General features: G+C 45.9%; 1 protein-coding gene and 1 long non-coding RNA gene across 3 annotated transcripts; one reads left to right on the forward strand and one right to left on the reverse strand.

Moving 5' to 3' along the window:
* Positions 1-2,065: 2,065 nt before the first annotated feature.
* On the reverse strand, positions 2,066-15,525 carry LOC110150384 (uncharacterized). 2 transcript variants are annotated; one of them, XR_002317706.2, is made up of 4 exons: positions 14,455-15,525; positions 13,959-14,120; positions 11,564-11,658; positions 2,066-3,950 (listed from the first exon to the last, which is right to left on the reverse strand). It is a non-coding gene; the product is annotated as an uncharacterized lncRNA (long non-coding RNA). The 2 variants fall into 2 exon arrangements; XR_011483854.1 differs by having other exon boundaries at positions 13,959-15,525.
* Positions 15,526-15,726: 201 nt separating this feature from the next.
* Positions 15,727-20,804, forward strand: SOX4 (SRY-box transcription factor 4). The gene has a single exon (XM_020913308.2). The coding sequence runs from the start codon at positions 16,571-16,573 to the stop codon at positions 18,014-18,016; it is 1,446 nt and encodes a 481-aa protein (XP_020768967.2). The 5' UTR covers positions 15,727-16,570; the 3' UTR covers positions 18,017-20,804.
* The last annotated feature ends 1,044 nt before the right edge of the window (positions 20,805-21,848 follow it).

Consider the following 21,848-nt stretch of genomic DNA (forward strand, 5'->3'; position numbering starts at 1 on the left):
TTCAGTGTCATTTTCAACTCTTATTCAGTGATACGATAATTCAAAGCACTTCATTCCCAAGTAAAGATCTCCAAAGGTAAAGTTCATCCAGTAGGAAGAGAAAGACAAAATATCCTCTATGTAAATTTAGAAGTGTAGGGATATTTTAGATCAGAGTCAATCATAGTGCTAGAATATCAGGTGTTTACTATATTTTTTACATTCAAAAGGAAGTCAGTGCACTTTTTCTGGTGACAGTACGTGCCCATTTTGTGTACTAGAGCCAGAGCCTTTTTTTAGAGCAATATTGACACACAATTTAATGTTCCCGTTTCTCCTGATTGGTTTGGCACAAACAATGCATTAATATGCCAGTGAGTAAGACAGATGTACCTGACTCCCCACCTCTCTCTAACATGCACACACATACATATAAAACAGAAAATGTATCATTATTTTTCATATGAACAGATACTAAGAATAACAGTTTAATCCATGAGTTCATGAGTTAATATCCCACGGATTGTTTCCCCAAGGCAGGGAATACTTTTATTAACCAAAGACTTGATGAAAATTTGAGGTTTTCTGTGGCATTCAAATTTTTTTAGGTTTTTAGCTTTACATGAATTATTTAAACTTTAAAGTTATAAACAGTCTCTATAAATCGGAGAGGCAACCACAGCCATCCTCAGGAGTTGGGCAGGTAATAAAAATAACTGAAGTTGACCCGATTGTATTCTCGGGATGTACTCTGTTTACACATTAAACACGTAGCTTCACATCCACCCAGAAATGTTTTCCCCTATTTTTCTTCAAACACAAGGCCCTGCTCACTCTACTTTTCATTCTTCCATCTTTGCAGAAGCTTGTCTATAAAATTATTTCACCATCCAATGAATTCTGTAAAGAGAACCAACTGGGCAAATATCAGGCTGACTGGTTGGAGGACTAAGGCCTCAGTGGTAAAAGGAAGATAGTGGGGAAACTCAGGCTGAATGTGAGGGGAGCAAGGCTCCCTGGGCTCCAGCTGGTCTGACCCAAGTAGGAATTTTATACAAAATCTCCAGATTGCTAAATGTCAGATATTAATTTCTTTTCTCTTCTTTCTTTTTTTTCAACCACAACGATGTCCAGGACAGTTTGAAGCCAAACCAAACATGTCTGAGAGCAGGTTTAGCCAATGGGATGCTAGTTCACAACCTTTGCTAAATACCGTTTTCTTGTGTGGCAAAATATATATAACATAAATTTTACCATTCTATTTTTCAGTGTATAATTCTGTGGCATGAAGTCCATCCACAATCTTGTGCAACCATCACCACCATTCGTTTCCAGAATATTTTCATCACCCCAAGTAGAAACTCTAATTAATCTGTTGTGCCTTTTTATTATCAACTCTAAAATGAAAATAGAACTTGAAAAGGTCCCCCAAAGTCACCATATTTGACGTTAAAACAAAACCCTTCAGACTTCAATGTTAAGCTAAATGCTTACCTTCTTCTTCCAGAAACTATCTGGGAGTTAAATCCTCTGCCAGATGTAAAAGTCACTCCAGAAATCCTTTATTTCATCAACTCTCAGCTCCATCCTGCTTACCACACCATCATTCCACTTGACCAAACTGTGGCCCTCATTATGGCCTTGAAAATGTCTGTTCTGCACTCACCCATCTTTCCTATGCTCTCCACCCTGCTCTTCCCACTCTTTCCACCTCTGCCTCAGGAAAACCTAAGGCCTGTCTAAGAGCATCATTTCCCCCATACTCCTTATAAGTAGAAACTGCTTATTCTCACCTCTTGTTTGGTAGTTGGGTCCATGTTTGCCTACTTTCAAACATTAAATCCCCTCTCCTTTGAGACTCATACCATTCAGTTGAGTCACACCTTCCTTGTCCTTATTGCTGTCACTTCTTTTCTTTCATTTGAGATTTCAGCACCTGGCTTCCAATCTTCTAGTCCAACTCAACTCCTGTCATCATTTAAGACCACTTCAAGATGTACTGGAGGGCCCATCTAAAATGCAGAGTTTTGAGCTCATTGAATTCTCGGCCTCAGCAACCTATAAAATCACAGACTCAGACGCCTCATTCTCAAATGAAAATTTTACTTTCAGCTTATTCAAACCACCACTCCACACTTCCAGCCATCTTCCATCTCATGAAAGCTTCCAATCCACAACCCCATGGCTTTCTCTTTGCTCATGAGCCCCATTTGCCTTAAGTTCTCTATATATCTAGATACTTAACAGCCCCTTAGTATAATAACTCCTTTGTAAACACAATAGTAATTCCCATGCTTCTTTCTCCCCTGTAAAACACACCAAACCTCAATCCTAGAGGAACACAACCATCTATCTCTTTGTTCTCACACCCAACTGAAGAAAACACACAACTGAACTGACTGGTATCAATGAGAAGTCAACATCTCCAACTTAAACACTGCTTGGCAACCTAAATATGGATCTCCAGTAAACTCACTTGATCATTTTCCTAATGATTATTTAGTACTTCTCTTTACTCTTCTAAAATCATTTTCTCCCTCATCTCCATAAGAGTCCACCATCAAGTTCTACCAATTTTATTTCCCAAATTTGTCCTAAACCATTAATTTCTCTCCTTTGTTGCTACCTGAACTATCATCATCTCCAGAGTGGGTCATCACTGTTGTCTTCTAAAAATTCTCTCTGCCATGTTACTGCCTTCCCCATAAATTTTATACACAGTAACTGAGTTTTCTTTTTCAATTGAGTTATAGTTGATGTAAAATATTATATAAGTTAGAGGTGTATAGTGAGTCACAATTTTGAAAAGTTATACTTCATTTTATAGTTATGATAAAATATTGGTTATAGTCCTAGTGCTATACAATATACTCTTATAGCTTATTATATATGTAACAGTTTGTACCTTTTAATACACTACCCCTATATTGCCCCCCGTCTTCTCTCTCCTCTCTGGTAACCACTAGTTTGTTCTCTATATCCATGAGTGTGCTTCACTAATTTGTAGTATTTGTTAGATTCCACATATAAGTGATTAGTTCAGTTCAGTTCAGTCACTCAGTTGTGTCCGACTGGGATCCCATGGACTGCAGCACACCAGGCCTCCAGGTCCATCACCAGCTCCTGGAGTTTACTCAAACTCATGTCTGTTGAGTCGGTGATGCCATCCAACCACCTCATCCTCTGTCATCCCCTTCTCCTCCTGCCTTCAATCCTTCCCAGCATCAGGGTCTTTTCCAATGAGTCAGCTCTTCACATCAGGTGGCCAAAGTATTGGAGTTTCAGCTTCAGCATCAGTCCTTCCAGTGAATATTCAGTACTGATCTCCTTTAGGATGGACTGGTTGGATCTCCTTGCAATCCAATGGACTCTCAAGAGTCTTCTCCAACACCACAGTTCAAAAGCATCAATGTAAGTGATAACATACAGTATTTGTCTTCTTCTGACTCTTTGTGACCCCACGGACTGTGGTCCACCAGGCTCCTCTGTTCCAGAATTTTCCAGGCAAGAATATTGAAGTAGGTTGCCATTTTCTACTCAAGGAGATCTTCCCAACCCAGGGATTGAGCCTGGATTTCCTGCACTGGCAGGTATATTCTTTACCACTGCATCACTCGGGAAGACCCCCTACTCTGCCCTAGCTCTCAGCAAATATTCTCTGGGAGAAAATGGCTATTTGACAGTCCTGTATATTCTAATTTGTCCATGCTAATCAGCATGAATATAAAAACTTTTGTTTCTCACCTTTACTATGACAGCTTATGAACAGACTCAGCAGATGCTCCCAGGCAAGAAAATGACCAGCAGTTTTAGCCTTTTCTCTCTCTAAAATTTATTTTTGTGAATTTTATATTCTTCTTGACTTCTATAAACTTTTTTTTCTAGTTGTGATTGCCTTCTACTACTACCACATCATACTCAGAAGCAGACATGTTCATGTCTTTAATGACTTCTTCCATCTTCATGTGGCTCTAAAAAATGGAGAACAATAAAAACATTAGTCCAAATAAAAAAAATTTTTCCTGGTAGAGTGTAATTTTTATTTGAAATGCAGCTGAAAGGAGAATAGGATTTACTTAAAGTAAATCCACTTTATAGCAAATTTAGATGAGGCATATCAATTCCAAAAATAACATGGAACAGATTTCTAGTATTTACTCATACCCATTTTTCCTCTTTCCTGGAGCAGAGAGGACAGCCGTTATTTCCAAGCCTTCAGGCAGGGCCATGTGCCCAGTTATGTCCAATGGACTATGAGCATAAATGATGTATGTCTCTTTCAAGAAGAGGCTTAAAGATGAGTAAGAATTCTCTACATTCTCCCTTTCATGGAGACCAGGAAGGTCACATGTTTAAGATATGGAGCCACTCAGTCTGGTTCCCTTAGATGTTGCTGGGAAAAGAAGCCACTTTGGAGAGTTGCTGGGCTCATGGTAGACTTTGCATCAGTAAGAAAGAACTTAGTGTTGAGTCGCTGAGCTTTCAGAACACATCTACATCTGTGCTGTGCTTGTCACTCAGTCGTGTCCAATTCTTTGTGACCCCAGGCTCCTTTGTCCACAGGGGTTTTCCAGGCAAAGTATACTGGAGTGGGTTGCCATTTCCTTCTCCAGGGGATCTTCCTGACCCAGGGATCAAACCTGGGTCTCCCGCATCGCAGGCAGATGCTTTAACCTCTGAGCCACCAGGGAAGCCCAGGTATTATAGACAATGATTATAGTAAAATTATTTCTAAAGGAAGGTTAGTGAAGAATATCCTTTAGTTACATGGTGTGAAGTTTCCTTTGGAGCCTTTTTTTTCTCTCTTGCTTTTTCATTTTACCCTTGAGGCATAAACATGAAAGGGAAGGTTATATCTATTCTGAGCTAAACTACATCATACCTTAAACTTGAAGTAATTCTAGTGATGCTATTGTGCATATTAACATCAGGGACTTTCCAGTCTCAGAAAATTAAAGCTGTATGTTTAAAGGGAGCAGCAAAATTTAACCTTTAGTTCTTTATTTTTTTCATTGTCATACCATAGCCTCCAGCCAAGAGCACTGAATTTAAATCTTCCCTTCTCAAAATGATCTCCTTTTCCCTTTCTTCAGCCTCTCCTGCCTATGTTTAAACCTATTTGAACCTATGAGAAAATCTATTATAAAGAGCTATACTATTTTTGTCTAATAGTAGTTCAGTGCAACAGCTTCTTGGGTCATCTGTGTAATTAAAAAAAAATCTAATTTTTTTATTAGAAAAACACATACTGTAACCTCACGGGATGAACTTCGCTGTTATTTATCAGTTGATTGTGGGGAGGGGGGTTTATCAGATGGAAAGTTTAAAGATCTTCCCATTTGCCATCAGAACGCCTTCTTGGTTGGCTACTTATCTACTGTATCCTTGAATGCCATCCTTGAGTAAAGTTAAGGATGAGGCAAGACTGTTGGTAACTGTTTGTGATGGTTAATTTTATGTGTTAACTTTACTAGGCCAAGAGGTACTCAGATATTTGGTCAAACATTGCTCTGAGTGTTTCCGTGAAGGAGTTTTTGTGAAGGTTTCCATGAGGGTTTTCCCTAATGTGGGTAGGCCTCAACCAATCAGCCAGAGACCTGAATAGAACAGAAAGGCTGACTCTCCCCCAAGTAAATGAGAATTCCCCTTGCTTGACTGCCTGCACAGAGGGACACTGGCTTTTTTTCCTGCCTTAAGACTCCAACTGAAACATCAGCTTTCTCTGAGGTCTTAAGTCTCCTGGCCTTTGGATTAAAACTACACCACTGGCTTTTAAATCTTGGGAGTCGTCAGCCATATATACTGTGTATATGGTGTGTGTGTGCTCAGTTGCGTCCCACTCTTTGCAACCCCTTGGACTATAGCCCACCGGGATCCTCTGTCCATGGAATTCTCCACAGCAAGAATACTGGAGTGGGTCCCCATTTCCTACTCCAGGAGATCTTCCCAACCCAGGGATCAAACCCATGTTACCTGCGTCTCCTGCATTGCAGGCAGACTCCTTACCCATTGAGCCACCTGGGAAGCTACTATGTATATATGACTATGGATAAGAATTATATATGTTTGTAATGTGTGTATTTGGAGAAGGAAATGGCGATCCACTCCAGTACTATTGCCTGGAAAATCCCATGGACAGAGGAGCCTGGTAGGTTACAGTCCATGAGGTCGCAAAGAGTCTGACACGACTGAGCAACTTCACTTCACTCACTAATATGTGTATACATGTTAGTTCTATGCATGTGTATACACGTTTCTCTGAGGAACCCAGACTGGTACACATTCTATGGCTTTAAAGCCACATCCTGTTTGTGACCACTACACTTTTTCAGAATCTAGAGAGGTGATACTCATCCCACCTCCAACAATTGACTGAAAGAAATTTACAAGCGAAGCAATGACCAAAAAGCCAAGATAAGCTAAAGAATCAAACAACTGAAGGCTTAGTATGGTTGGTCTGTCTACTGATCCTAGGTAAACACACGCTGAAGCAACAGCAGAAAATGAAAAGTAAGACCAGGAAGAAGGAAAAAGAAAAAAAATGGAGATAAATGAGCTATCCAGGAAAGGCCACAGACAGAAGGAGCAACAGGCAGATAAATAGCAGTCTCCTGGTGGCAGCAGGTCTCCTGAGAGGGGAAAGAATTTCAGGAAAGTTTGGAAGATGGCAAGGGGGTACAACTTGCAATGAGAAAAGATTAGCTATATGGGTTATTGAAGTCCAGCTAACCCCTATATTCACCATGGGCATTAATGAACATATGGATTGAACTCATAAGGAAGGTCTGGAGTCATTAAAGAGAGATAATCTTCATGAGTAGATTTGTATTTTAGCATCAATCACATGGTATTGTAGTTAATACTATTCTGTCCTGCCTTACTGTGTAACAAGTCACCCCTAACATAGTGATTTAAAACAACGAGATATTGTTCTCACAGATCTGTGGGTTGTCAATCTAGTGATTCTTCTGCCAGACTCCTCTGGGATCACTCATGTGGCTGTAGTCATCTGACAATCCTGCTGTGGCCCCAGAGAGCCTCAGTCACATGCCTGGGACGCTAGCGCTGGTAGGGCATCACTTTCTCCCAGTAAGTTAGACTAGCTTCTTCACAACACAATGCTCTTTATTGTTTTTTGCATATGTATTTAAAAAAAATTTTAATTGGAGTATAATTGCTTTACCATGTTGTGTAAATTTCTGCTATACAACGTGAATCAGCCATATGTATACACATAACCCCTCCCTCTCCAGCCTCCCTCCCAAGCCCCGTCCCATCCCTCCAGGTCATCACGGAGCTGGGCTCCCTGGCTATACCTCAGGTCCCCACTAGCTAGCTATTTTACACATGTTAGTGTATGTATCAACAGTACTCTCCCAATTCCTCCCATCCTCTCTTTCCCCTGCTGTGTCCAGAAGTCCATTCTCTATGTCTTGGCCGCTACTCCCACAGTGGTCTTTAGATTTCAAATGGACAAACCCCGATATGCAGGCACTCATCCAACTCTCTGCTTGGCTCATGTTTGCTGATGCCCCATTAGCCAAAGCAAGTCATGTGACCTGATCTAGAGTTGATGGGGTAGGATCCACAAAGGGCATAAAATAGGACAAGGTTGATAGATTAAAAGAATCTACCACGTCCGCCGTGATTTTCAGAGTTTGAATTACATTCCCATCCCTAAGTACATTCCCATTCCTCAGTACTTGCCTGACATCCTTAGTTCATAACTAACATCTTGGCAGTACTCCTTTTAGACAACATTTTGGGTGTTCTAGTGAAATATAACCTGGGCACACACGGTGGAAATATAGTATTGTATTATGAATTTTGTGCCTATTTCCCCTTCATATTGTAATTTGAGCATTATATTGACTTTAAAAATACATTAAAACATAGTAAAGTGAAGTTGAAGTTGCTCAGTCGTGTCCGACTCTTTGCGACTCCATAGACTGTAGCCCACCAGGCTTCTCTGTCCATGGGATTTTCCAGGCAAGAATACTGAGGTGGGTTGGCATTTCCTTCTCCAGGGATCTTCCCAACCCAGGGATGGAACCCAGGTATGCTGCATTGTAGGCAGAGGCTTTAACCCTTTGAGCCACCAAGGAAGAATATACTATCTAAGAATTTTCTCACAGGATAAAGTTACACTGTTATTGTTGCTTTTTAGTCACTAAATCGCATCTGACTCTTGTGACCCCATGGACTGTGGCCCACCAGGCTCCTCTGTCCATGGAATTTCGCAGGCAAGAATACTGGAGTGGGTTGCCATTTTTTTCTCCAGGGCATCAAACCAGCATCTCGCGTGCATTGGCAGTCCAATTCTTTACCACTAAGCCACACCTGGGAAGCCCAAAAGTTATATTACAAAACAGTTTTTCCAACAAAGCAGTGTCTGGGGTCTGATATTTGTGAAATGAATGAGTTAAGTTTGAGTGTTTATGGACTAGGCTTCAATTACTTACAAATTCTTCTAGCCCAGAGTTCAATTCAGTTCAGTCACTCAGTCCTGTCCAACTCTTTGAGACCCCATGGACTGCAGCACGCCAGGCTTCCCTGTCCATCACCAACTCCCGAAGCTTACTCAAACTCATGTCCACTGAGTCAGTGATGCCATCCAACCATCTCATCCTCTGTCGGCCCCTTCTTCGCCCGCCCTCAATCTTTCCCAGCATCAGGGTCTTTTCCAAAGAGTCAGTTCTTCGCATGAGGTGGCCAAAGCATTGGAGTTTCAGCTTCAGCATCAGTCCTTCCAATGAATATTCAGGACTGATTTCCTTTAGCATCCAGAGGTTAGATCTCCTTGCAGTCCAAGGGACTCTCAAAGAGTGTTCTCCAGCACCACAGTTCAAAAGCATCAATTCTTCGGCGCTCAGAGTAAGTGTCGCTAAATTATTAGTTTAAAACTCTTCTCTTTAATTTTGATCTCTGTGTTCTGAGAACGCCGCACAGGAAGCACGGGGTCGGGTGTGGGGAGTGAGGGGTCACTCATACATAAGAAAGCAGAGGGAAATCATAAAATTTTCACACCTTACTCTACCAGACTCATCACCTCTCCAGACCTCCACACTGCCTCAACCGCCCTCCTTGGCAGTGCCAATTTGCTTAGATCACCGTTCGGCTTGAGCACTTATTACAAAATGTACAACATACAGAACAGATGGTGCAGCTCCCGAGCCCAGCAGCTGGAGGGGACGCTCTGCACACAGTAGGAGCATCATAAACATTGATTGACTGAGTTCATTGCCTCCGTTGACTCGAAGCCATCTTGCCCCCGGGCAATATCCTTACTTCTCTCCAAGCCCACACCCTGGCCCGAGAGGCGGGGAGCTCGGAGCAGATGGCGAGTCCGGGTGCCAGGTGTGCAACACGCTCGGCGCGGTCTGGGGTACCGGGTTCTTTGGTCCCTGCTGCTCCCCTCCCCTCCCACTCCCACGAGTCGCCGTCGGCGCCACACGTGATGTCGGGCCGAGGGGGACCTGGCGAGGGGAGGGGAGGGCTGGGAACACGGAGCTCCGGTGCCTGGCGGAGCCCGCGCGTGTTGCGCCCGCCCCCCTTCCCCTCTGACCCGCGTCACCTGGCAGCCCGCGCGGCCTCCACATCTTCCCTCTCTACGATCGAGCGCCTTTCTTCCTCCCCCGCCCCTCTTCCTCTCTTTCTCTTATCTTGACATTTCGCCTCGCTTCCCTCTGCCCACTCCCCGGCGGGTTTCCCTCGCCGGCAGGCGCGCCCGCCCCAGCCTGCCTGCCCCCGCGCCACCTCCGATTGTAGGTCAGCTCGCTGGCTAACGGTGGCTTAGGTGTGCTCTCGTTTAAGCGTTTTTCCGTAAGTGGGATCAGACGCTTTTCCCACGGGGCTCCAACTGGAATCGCTGCTTCTTGGCTGTGGAGTTGGGGGGCGGGGGGAATCCCGCGGGATATGCAGCCATCCACACCGCGCGCGGGGGGGGGGGGGGGGCACTGGGATATTTGGGGGCGCCCCGCGGGGGTTGGCAGCCCCGCCCGGGCGCCTGCTCCCGGGGCCTGGCTGCCGGCGGCCTGCGGAAAGGCAGAGAGAGGCACGCGAATCCAAGGGGGACAAAGCGAGCCGAATCCCTCCGCTTCTCAGTAACTGCGCCTGGGGCGCAGCCTCTACCGGTGCTTTACTTGCCAGAAGCTCCCTCCTCCCAGACCTGAGACCCGTGGCCGATTCCCGAGGGGCGTCCGTGCGCCCCGGCCCGGGGGCCCTGGCACCGCGACTTCCGCACCCCCCCCCACGCCTTTCCCGCAAGAGGGAGGACACCGAGGCACGCGGAAGCCCCCTCCGAAGCCCCAGGGGAGGGGATGCTTGCAGACTCGAGTGCAACCAATTGTCAACCAACCTCCCTTCGCCCTCCAGCTTTTTCCTCCGTCCGCCCCCCCCACGCCCCCGCCCACGGCGCACACACCGCACAAGAGCGGGCAGCCGCACGCTCCAAGGGGCCAGGGATGGGGTTGCCCAGCCCGGGCACGAATGTCGCCTGCCAGCCGGAACGTGGGTTCCAGACGCAGAGCGCGCTCGGGACGGGTGGGCGTCCCGGGCCAAGGCGGTGGGCGCGCTGGCGACCAGGGGCCCAGTGACTCAGTTTCGGTCAGGGATGGAATTGGGTCCGGTGGCCGCGGGCCCAGCTGGCTCGGGGGAGGGGGGTGGGGGTGGGGGTGGAAAGGATGGAGGAGCCGAGCGCGGGAGGAAACCTCCTCCCCCCCAACCCGGGCCAGCGCGGCCAATCGCAATTTCGAAGAAGGCTAGGGCGCGGGGGCGCGTGTGTGCCTGTGTCTTCGGCTTCTTCCCCGGGTCGTAAACCTAAACGGAAGACGGGTGTTAAAGTGCTGCTGACAGCATCGCCCGAAACCTTTTTACAGTAAGAAAGACTTTCCCCCAAAAAAACACAGCCGGAGACGATTCCAATGTATTTCCTCCCCGTACCAGTGACTGAAAGGCGAGGCTCAGCCGCCGTGGCGGAACACGGCTGAGCACCACTGATTCCCGCCGACCCCTCCGCGCGCTCAGGGCAGGGAGCGCGCGGTGTCCGCGCCATCGAGTCGCGGCACCAGCAAAGGGAAACCATCTTTTGAGGAGGAGGGGTGCCTCTGCTAGTCCTCGAGTCGGGCGCGCCTCCTCTGCAGCGGCTCTCCGAGAGAGCCTTCTAACTCTTTCCGGCTTCAGCAAGATACAGACCCGGCCATTGATGAGCTCCCGGTTCAGTGACTAGATCCAAACGGGAGTCCTGGCGTTCCCAAGTCTCTGGGAGCTTCTGACAAGTGAACAGGAGGCGGCGGTTCGTTGCCCTAAACTCTGATTTATGATTTAAAATAAAAATCATCAGAATTCATCGACACACGCTATTAACCGCTGATCTTTTAAACTGCTACCGAAAGAAGGTAGTGGAGGATGCTACCGGTTCAGGAAAGGAGGAAGGGGGGAAAAGAAGTCCGACCATCCCCACATTTTCCCACGTCTTCTCGTGGGCGCAGGGAGGCTCAGCGCTGCCACCTGGCGGCCGCCTCTCCCGGAACTGGGAACTGGCTGATGGACGCGTAAACCCGGGTTCGCGGTGGGTGTGACTTACTTCGGCTTAGCGAAATGGGGCAGAAGCTCCTGTTCCTGCTTCAATCTACGTGGCCTGGTGCAAACACTCATTTCCTGCTTGTTCTCATGAGAAAACTGAAAGGAGAGGAAAAATGAGTTGGGGCTGGTATGAAATGCATACAGAATTCTACCAGGTGCCAGCCCACTGGTTAGGAGGGGAGAGAAAATGGCAAAAATCTAATTAGAAATGCAGGATTCTTATCTCTTAATTTTTCCTAAGAGTAAACATAATAATAATAATAAACATGGACTTCATTTTACCTTAGATCCTGTTTTAGTATTTTGCAAATAAGGATTACTTCCATACACTGTTTTTCCATACAACCCCCACCCCTTCGGGGAAGTCCAGTTCCAATGCAATTTCATCAGCCCCCCAAAAATGAAGTGCAAGTTATATTTGTCTACTTGACTGAGAAGTAAATCAGCTTCTGATGGAAGGTTATTTTCCATAAAGTGTGGAACCAAAAAGCCTGGGGCCTTTCAGTTGGCAAAGGCCAATGACATCAAATTTCTCAGGCTTCTTCCCTGTCTGCTAAAGTAACAAAGGCAGGATTTTTCCCCCTCTTTATTTTCTTTGAACTGAATAGTTGCCAGGTCAGACCAGCTCTTACAATCAGAGTTTCTATAATAACCAAGACAAGGAAAAATCTTGCAAATCAGTGTGAATCCAAGAGATTTGTTAAATTAATTTCCCCTCAGGTTTTTTTTTTCCCCTCCCCTCTGTGCTTTAGGAATATATTAAGCAGTGGGACAGAATGCTATTTCCATCTATACCCCATATCATTTTATGGATGTGGGATTTTTATGTTGTGCAGGTGTGTGAGAGCAGAAGAAATGAATTAGCAGATATTACATCTCAAGTCGAGTTCCATTATTTAATGGAAAATAAATAAGATGAAATACTTACCTTAATTCAAAATTTGGAATGTCTATCAGCTTTGCTAATAAAGAAAATTCATCTATTATTTTGAAACAGGATTTTTTTTTTTTTTGCAAAATTATCTTGGCTTACTGTTAATATGGCTTAGAAAGCAGCATTAAGAATTACTTCATGTACTACAAAGCCAGCAGAGGGAACACTGAGTACTGATTTAGTAGGGGCCACCAAATATCTGGTATTTGGGAAAAAAATGTTAGTAATGGAAAAACTGGTTACAAAGCATGTGAAGTTAGGTAATGAGAACAGAGAAATCTTTTCTCATTATTTGCTATTGAGACCTCATACATTCCAGTGTGCACATACCCAGTTGGTGAGAAAGCTGTCTTTAATAAAAGGCCACTTGTCACATGTTTTCTTACATTTTAAGAGGGCTACTAACACGTAAGAACTAACCTATTTCAGAAGTCTAAGCATTCATATATACTGTAATAATCTTTTATGTCAATGGAAATTACTAATACCAAATTTCTTCAATTCTAAGAGGAATTTTTTCTTTTCAGATGTCTTTACAACCATGGGGATGTCAGTTTCACTGGCAGTTGTTCTCCCTTAATAGCATGTGACCATGGTATGTCTGAAAGACATCAGTTAAATTTGTTGAAATATAGAAAATATACCTAACAATAGAAATAGGCCAGTGGCTATTTTTTAGTACACACATAAAAAAAAATTCTGCATGCTTTAAACATAAACAAAATCATTCTGAATGCTTTAACTTTCACTTTTCTCTGATCTCATTCACTGGTAGAATCACAAATGGCTTTGGAAATATAATCAATGATACTGATTATATTATTCACTCACTTTGACTGAAACATCACAAACTTAGTCACACCCTCAGATTATTAGTTGCTACAAATCTCAAAATAAACATAGTATTTATTCTTTTTTTATTCTGGTAAAAATATGGATTTTTAAAATAAATAATAGACCTCTTAAGAGAATTTTTATGTCAGATTAAGAACATGCAGGGCTATGTTATAGTATGAATAACAAATAAAATGATGACACACCTAGCTTTGTTAGATGCAAAAGAGGTGCCTGTGGGTTTTTTGTTTTCAAGATTTGTTTCCCCTTCTAAAAGAAAAATATATAACTTGAGTAGCTACTGGTCAAAAATTATTTGCTTCTACCCACAAAAACATTCTTGTTTGTGGTTGATCCTTAGAGATCCAGTCAGATGTCGCCAAAGGGTGTTCTTTCCAGTAAAATTCTACGTCTGACAACCTGGGCCTCTCCCCAGCCTACATACGCTCAAAGTTTGACAAGATAAATAGAAATCTGCTGCCCAGCACTAGTTTGATCGGAATTGAAAGCTGATTTAATTATGTTAGGTTAGCCCTACCTAACCACTTATCACTAGCTTATAGAAAAACAGTTTTACTATTATGGTTTTAAGGAAGACCAATCTTTATTATAATTTTAATTTTCATACCTTAGAACAAAAGAGATGTCTGGGGCCAAATTAACATGTATTCTGACTACCTGGGAACTTTTTTTTGCCACATTCTTCACAATGCTCTTCATGAGGCTTCTTTTCAAATCATCAGGATGACTGGGTTGCCACTGTGGTCCTTGGATGGTTCACATCCATGATCTGTGATAATTTTTTCACATCAGTGACCACTCTTGATTTTAGTCTCTTGAACAACATGCTGCTTCTACTAGTGGGAATGTCTCTGGAATCTGAATTATCATGAAGGATAATATAGTATTCACTGAGGGCTTACTATACATCAAGCTCACTGAACTCCCACAAAACACTGTATAAAGTAGTTCCTGGTGTTCCCATATCACTGATGAGGAAAACTGAGACTTGGTCACATCCCCAGGGTCACAAGACTAGTAAGAAGGACTAGCAGCCAGGTCTTATATAAATTCAGAGGTTCCATTCTTTTTTGCTACTAGTTATCACTGCCTTTCACACTCACAGTGTCTCTTTGCTTTGGCCTTTTAATTCCATTTGATTGAAGTAGCAAAGGAGAAAATATAAAGGAAAGGAGGAGGAGGGTTTGGGGAAGAGAGGATGAAGCATGAAGCTATCTTTAATTTTGACAATGTGGAAAACAAATACTTAAAAAGTAAAACTGATTCCCATCCTTTACTCACCATTATCATCTTACATAAAACTATGGAAATTCTCCTATTAACTATGGAACACTGCCTATTGTGTTCGAGTGGAAAGCTCCTCTGTCTGGGCTACCCAGGATTTATGACTGTGTGCTGTGCTGTGTGCTCACTTGTGTCCAGCTCTTTGCAACCCTGTGGACTGTAGCCCATCAGGCTCCTCTATCCATGGGATTTTTCCAGGCAAGAATACTGGAGTGGATTGCCATTTCCTCCTCCAAGGGGATCTTCCTGGCCCAGGGATGGAACCCAGTCTCCCTTGTCTCCTACATTATCAGGCAAATTCTTTACCACACTGCACCACTAGGGAAGCCCACCCAGGATTCAAAGGGGAGTTTAAATCATTCAATAACTATAGTTAACCCCTGTTTGGTTAAGAGAGTAAGTAATTATTGCCCCCCAAAATCCTCTTTTCTGCCTTCCACAAACAGCACCAAAATAGCTCTGAAGGGATTAACACAATACATCAACATCTGTGCTGTACCTGGAATTGTTAAAATAATAGTGATGACAGGTGTCTAGGCACCACTTTCTTAATAGTTTTCAATATCTATTGATTTATTTTCATGGCTTTCCCTCCCTCTTTTACATCCTTGGCTTTATGAAGGAGCCGAGGAACAGATTTTGCACTAAAGGCTGATTCTCTATTCCAATACTGAAAAGAACTAATAAAAATAATCACTTGGCTTTTAAGCAGAAAGCTTCCATTTACAGTATTTCACCCTTCCCCCCCTTCTAAGCCCCTTGTTATCTAACATAATGGTTAGAATACATTTCCGTCTCTCCCCTTAATAATTTCATGCATTAACATCCTCTTCACACACCACACACACACACACACACACACACACACACACACACACACACACACACAGAGGCACGCACAGCAAAAGGAAAAAAGAGGCAGCAGAAATCTCAGCTGTACTTCTAGCCCTTTTAAAAAGTTTGCTCTGTAAATTGGAATGAGGTCAGATTTGGAGCTTCTCATTGCACGCGGAGATTATTATTGCATCGGGTTCCAAGCCAATGGGAAGCCCGGGGGAGGGGCTTGGCACGAGGAAGCGTTGGTTACAGCGGCTGATTGGCCGCGGCCAAGACTGGGAAAGGATAAAGAGGCGCGAGGCGGAATTGGGGTCCGCTCTAAGCTGCAGCAAGGGAAACCGTGTGTGAGAGGAAGAGGCCTGTTTCGCTCCGGGTCTCTAGTTCTTGCACGCTCTTTAAGAGTCTGCACTGGAGGAACTCTGCCATTACCAGCTCCCTTCTTGCAGGAGGGAGGGGAAAACATACATTTATTCATGCCAGTCTGTTGCATGAAGGCTTTCTGGCGTCCTACCTTGCAACAAAATAGTTGCACAAACTCCTTAGTGCCGATTCCGCCCACAGAGAGTCCTGGAGCCAGAGCCTTTTCTGCTTTGCATTGTAAGAGAGGGACTAACTGATAGAGACTATGTCCCTTTCCTGAGCTTCTGAGAGCGCTCACGAACTGGAATCAACTGCTTCAGGGGAAGGAAAAAAAAAAAAAGACTTGCCTGGGAGGCGGCGAGAAACTTGCATTGGAAGCTTCAGCAACCAGCATTCGAGAAACTCCTCTCCACTTTAGCACCGTCTCCAGGACGCAGAGCCGAGAGACAGCGCAAACTGCGGCGCGGTGAGAGAGAAGAGGGAGAGAGAAGGAGATTCTCCAGCCTGGGAACTATAACTCCTCTGCAAGAGGCGGAGTGCTCCCGCCTCGCATCTTTTTGGAGACTTTTCTCTCTTCGCCCACCTCCGCCCCGGCCAGGAGTTGAGCCGCCCGCTCGACTGCCGCGCACGTTCCCCCGCTCAGCGTGCGCTTGGTCCCGGGAGCCAGGAGGGCCCGGCGATCGCGCCGCGGCCGCCGCGAGGGTGTGAGCGCGCGTGGGCGCCCGCCGAGCCGGGGCCATGGTGCAGCAAACCAACAACGCCGAGAACACGGAAGCGCTGCTCGCCGGCGAGAGCTCGGACTCGGGCGCCGGCCTCGAGCTGGGCATCGCCTCCTCCCCCACGCCCGGCTCCACCGCCTCCACGGGCGGCAAGGCCGACGACCCGAGCTGGTGCAAGACGCCGAGTGGGCACATCAAGCGGCCCATGAACGCCTTCATGGTGTGGTCTCAGATCGAGCGGCGCAAGATCATGGAGCAGTCGCCCGACATGCACAACGCCGAGATCTCCAAGCGGCTGGGCAAACGCTGGAAGCTGCTCAAAGACAGCGACAAGATCCCTTTCATTCGGGAGGCGGAGCGGCTGCGCCTCAAGCACATGGCTGACTACCCCGACTACAAGTACCGGCCCAGGAAGAAGGTGAAGTCCGGCAACGCCAACTCTGGCTCCGCGGCCGCCGCCGCCTCCAAGCCCGGGGAGAAGGGCGACAAGGTCGGTGGCAGCGGCCACGGGGGCGGCGGCGGCGGGGGCGGCCACGCGGGGGGAGGAGGCGGCGGCGGCGCGAGCGGCGGCGGCGCCAACTCCAAACCCGCTCAGAAAAAGAGCTGCGGCTCCAAAGTGGCGGGCGGCGGGGTCGGCAAGCCCCACGCCAAGCTCATCCTGGCAGGCGGCGGCGGGAAGGCGGCGGCGGCGGCCGCCTCCTCCTCTTCCTCTTCGTCGTCGTCGTCCTCGTTCGCCGCCGAGCAGGCGGGGGCCGCCGCCCTGTTGCCCCTGGGCGCCGCCGCCGCGGCCGCCGACCACCACACGCTGTACAAGGCGCGGACTCCCGGCGCCTCGGCCTCGGCCTCCGCGGCGGCCTCGGCCTCGGCCGGCCTGGCGGCGCCGGGCAAACACCTGGCGGAGAAGAAGGTGAAGCGCGTCTACCTGTTCGGCGGCCTGGGCGCGTCGTCCTCGCCCGTCGGCGGCGTGGGCGCGGGCGCCGACCCCAGCGACCCCCTGGGCCTGTACGAGGAAGGGGGCGCCGGTTGCTCGCCCGACGGGCCGAGCCTGAGCGGCCGCAGCAGCGCCGCCTCGTCGCCGGCCGCCGGCCGCTCGCCCGCCGACCACCGTAGCTACGCCAGCCTGCGCGCCGCCTCGCCCGCCCCGTCCAGCGCGCCCTCGCACGCGTCCTCGTCGGCCTCCTCCTCGTCGTCGTCGTCGTCGTCCTCCTCGTCCTCGGGTTCGTCGTCCTCTGACGACGAGTTCGAGGACGACCTCCTCGACCTGAACCCCAGCTCAAACTTTGAGAGCATGTCCCTGGGCAGCTTCAGCTCATCGTCGGCGCTGGACCGGGATCTGGATTTTAACTTCGAACCCGGCTCCGGCTCACACTTCGAGTTCCCGGACTACTGCACGCCCGAGGTGAGCGAGATGATCTCGGGAGACTGGCTGGAGTCCAGCATCTCCAACCTGGTCTTCACCTACTGAAGGGCGCGCGGGCTGGGAGAGAGAGGGACGGGGCGGGTGGTGGGGTGGGGGGAGGACCAGAGAGGAAAATGAAAAAGGAGAAAAAAAAAAAAGCGGACAGAGAAAAGAGTTGCAAGAGAAAAGGGAAAACAAGAGGGGAAAAAAAAAGAAAAAAGGAAAAGGAGGAAAAAAAAAAGTGAGGAGGGCCGGCTTCGGCCGCGTCCGGGTGGTCGGAGAGCAACGCCACGGCGTCTGGGGACCCGCGCTCCCAACCCCCATCTTGCCGGCTGGAGGGACGCGGCGGAGGCGGAGGTAGACAGGGGCGACCTTTTATTGTTGTTCTTGGTGTTGTTGATGGCGAAAAAAAGCGACTTCGAGTTTCCTCCCCATTGCTGGAAGAGACCCCCCACCACCACTACCAGCCCTTCCAACGAGCTTCCGGACTTGTCGGCGCCCCCGGCCAGAAGCCGAGTTGGTAGTTTGCTAGCGACTGAAGGAATCGTCTATTCCTGTCTCATCGCTCCCTCGGTGTTTTGGGGCTATTTTACTTGGTTTTTTGTTTTTTTGATCCCGAGGGGAGGGGGACTCCGACATGCCCCCGGAGGGGTTTTGTTCTCAGCATCCCCGTCCCCATCCTCCCCCCCCCCCACCCCCGCAAGAAGACCGAAGGCTCCGGGGCTTCGAATTTGACCGGCTGCACGTTTTGCGGGGAGAGGGGAGTTGCAAGGGCCCCAGCGGCAGGACTGAGAGACTCCACGCTGGCGAATTACCGTTTTGTTTTTGGAGGGCTTTCCCCCGCCTCCCTCCCCTCTTTCTTTTTTTCTCTCCCCCCCCCCCCCCCCCCCCCCCGCCCCTGCAGCCAGAGGAGGAGACGTTGAGTGACCGGCGCTCGGAAATGACCCGAGAACCTAGTTGGAAAGCCACACTAGCCAGGACGAGGGGCGGGGAGGAGAAGGCCACGAACTGGAAGGGGGGCGAGTAATAAAACTGAAATGGATTTGCACGTTCGGGAGAAGGTGGCGGCGTCTCCTGGGCCTCCGCCTCCTGCATCTCTGAAACCAGTGAGGTGAGACTTCACGGCCCCGCAGGCGCGGAGGAGAGGAGACTGTTTGATGTGGTACCCGGGGCAGTGGAGGGCGAGTGGTGTCGGGGGGGAAAAAAAAGGTTTTTTGCTTCTCTTAATCGGAATCGTGATGGTGTTGGATTATTTCACTGGTGGGGTTAATATAGCATGTTATCCTGTCTATCTTTTAAAGATTTCTGTATTAAGACTGTTGAGCAGTTTTTAAAATAGTGTAGGATAATATAAAAAGCAGATAGATGGCGCTATGTTTGATTCCTACGACAGAAATTATCACCAGCTTTTTTTCATTCTTAACTCTTTAAAGGATTCAAACGCAACTCAAATCTGTGCTGGACTTTAAAAAAAACCAATTCAGGACCAAATTTTTTCTCAGTGTGTATGTGTTTATTCCTTATAGGTGTAAATGAGAAGACGTGTTTTTTTCCCTCACCGATGCTCCATCCTCGTATTTTTTTTTTCCTTGTAAATGTAATCAGATGCCATTTTATATGTGGACGTATTTATACTGGCCAAACATGTTTTTTCTTATTTTGTCCCTTTTTTTTTAAAGTTCTTTTGCTTTGCTTTCTTTCTTTTTACGTCCTTATTTCCTCCTTCTTTACTTTATTTTTTCTTTCCTTTCTTTTCCTTTTTTTTTTTTTTTGGTAGTTGTTGTTACCCACGCCATTTTACGTCTCCTTCACTGAAGGGCTAGAGTTTTAACTTTTAATTTTTTATATTTAAATGTAGACTTTTGACACTTTTAAAAAACAAAAAAAGACAAGAGAGATGAAAACGTTTGATTATTTTCTCAGTGTATTTTTGTAAAAAATATATAAAGGGGGTGTTAATCGGTGTAAATCGCTGTTTGGATTTCCTGATTTTATAATAAGGCGGCTGGTTAATATCTCACACAGTTTTAAAAAATCAGCCCCTAATTTTCTCCATGTTTACACTTCAATCTGCAGGCTTCTTAAAGTGACAGTATCCCTTAACCTGCCACCAGTGTCCATCCTTCGACCTCAGCCCTATAAAAAGGAGGGGAGATTTAGCCAAACACTGTATGCTTTTAAGAAAAACGAGTTTTTTTAAACAAATACTGTTTTATGCAGAGGCTTTACAACTGGTGCATTTACAGCAAAAAGGGATCCTGTAGCTTTAACTTGTAAACCACATCTTTTTTGCACTTTTTTTATAAACAAAAACGTGCCGTTTAAACCACTGGATCTATCTAAATGCCGATTTGAGTTCGCGACACTATGTACTGCGTTTTTCATTCTTGTATTTGACTATTTAATCCTTTCTACTTGTCGCTAAATATAATTGTTTTAGTCTTATGGCATGATGATAGCATATGTGTTCAGGTTTATAGCTGTTGTGTTTAAAGATTGAAAAAAGTGGAAAACATCTTTGTACATTTAAGTCTGTATTATAATAAAGCAAAAAGATTGTGTGTATGTATGTTTAATATAACATGACAGGCACTAGGACGTCTGCCTTTTAAGGCAGTTCCGTTAAGGGTTTTTGTTTTTAAACTTTTTTTTGCCATCCATCCTGTGCAATATGCCGTGTAGAATATTTGTCTGAAAATTCAAGGCCACAAAAAATGTTTGGGGAAAAAAGAAAAAGAAAAAATCATGCCAGCTAATCATGTCAAGTTCACTGCCTGTCAGATTGTTGATATATACCTTCTGTAAATAACTTTTTTTGAGAAGGAAATAAAATCAGCTGGAACTGAACCCTAAATCTTGACTTTTGTCATTATTATGCCCAAAGCCTAAGATTGGAAGGGCACTAGAGCTTGTAGAAACGGTGACACCATCTGCCCTAGCTTTGAAACAAGTGAGTTCTCAGGCCTATTACATGCCATCTAATTGAGGAATAAATCCTCCTAAATTCCATCTCACTTAGATTGGGCAGGCACTAACCCTGAAACCATGGGTCAGCTCTACATGCTTTCAAGGAATTTTCTGAGTTTACCCCCATTTAAATCAACACCCCTTGTCTTGAAATTTTAACAAGGAGGGGAGGGGTAATGACAGAATTCTTTACAGATAAAACCAGGTCCTAAAACCGCTTACTCCTGGATTTGCCTAGATTTACCATCCAGCAACAGCTAGAATTGTTTCTCATGGAATAGGAGCAAAAATGTTGTTAAATTATCAATATATTGTGAAAGGCATTACCTGTTAAGAGAGAAAAAGTTTTATCAATTTTTTTCCTCGAAAGCAAGAAGCTTCATGTGGTGACAAAATCTTTCTGTGCCATGACCAATGTGGTTATTCCTGTCAGTGAAGAAGAAAAAGTACCTTGAATTTCCTAAGGCCTATTAGTATTTGGTTTGGAGCCTGCAGTTTGCTAAGAGGCACTATTTCCTGTTTACTTTGAGGGTTAACAATTGCTATTAACTAACAAAGCCCATCTTCCCTTCCAAGTGTTTAAAATATCTGCTTTATATGTCTTCTGGTTTTTCAGCACTGGAGAGGAGGGGTTAATAAGACCTATGTGGAAATAACTAAATCATCAAGATTACTTGTAGGAAAGGAAATCTCCATCCTAGAATGTACAGGTGGATGAAGAGATTTTTGGAGACCAAGACAAGCAATTTTTTCTGGTCAGTGAAAAGCAATAATTCCACCCTCCAAAATAATTTAACTATTGCATTTCAGTGTAATTTCATCATTCAAAGATCATTTTAACTACTAGAGTCCAAATTTTTCTTACATGTATTCACTAATATATTTAGTTTTAATTGCACTTGTGTTCTGTAATTATGTTGTTTTTTTTTTA

The sequence above is a fragment of the Odocoileus virginianus genome, chromosome 27 (assembly GCF_023699985.2).
Source record: "Odocoileus virginianus isolate 20LAN1187 ecotype Illinois chromosome 27, Ovbor_1.2, whole genome shotgun sequence".
NCBI classification, from domain to species: Eukaryota; Metazoa; Chordata; class Mammalia; order Artiodactyla; family Cervidae; genus Odocoileus; species Odocoileus virginianus.

What these genes read in the sequence shown, in the direction of transcription:
- SOX4 (XM_020913308.2), top strand. Translation starts at nt 16,571, where the DNA reads ATGGTGCAGCAAACCAACAACGCCGAGAACACGGAAGCGCTGCTCGCC.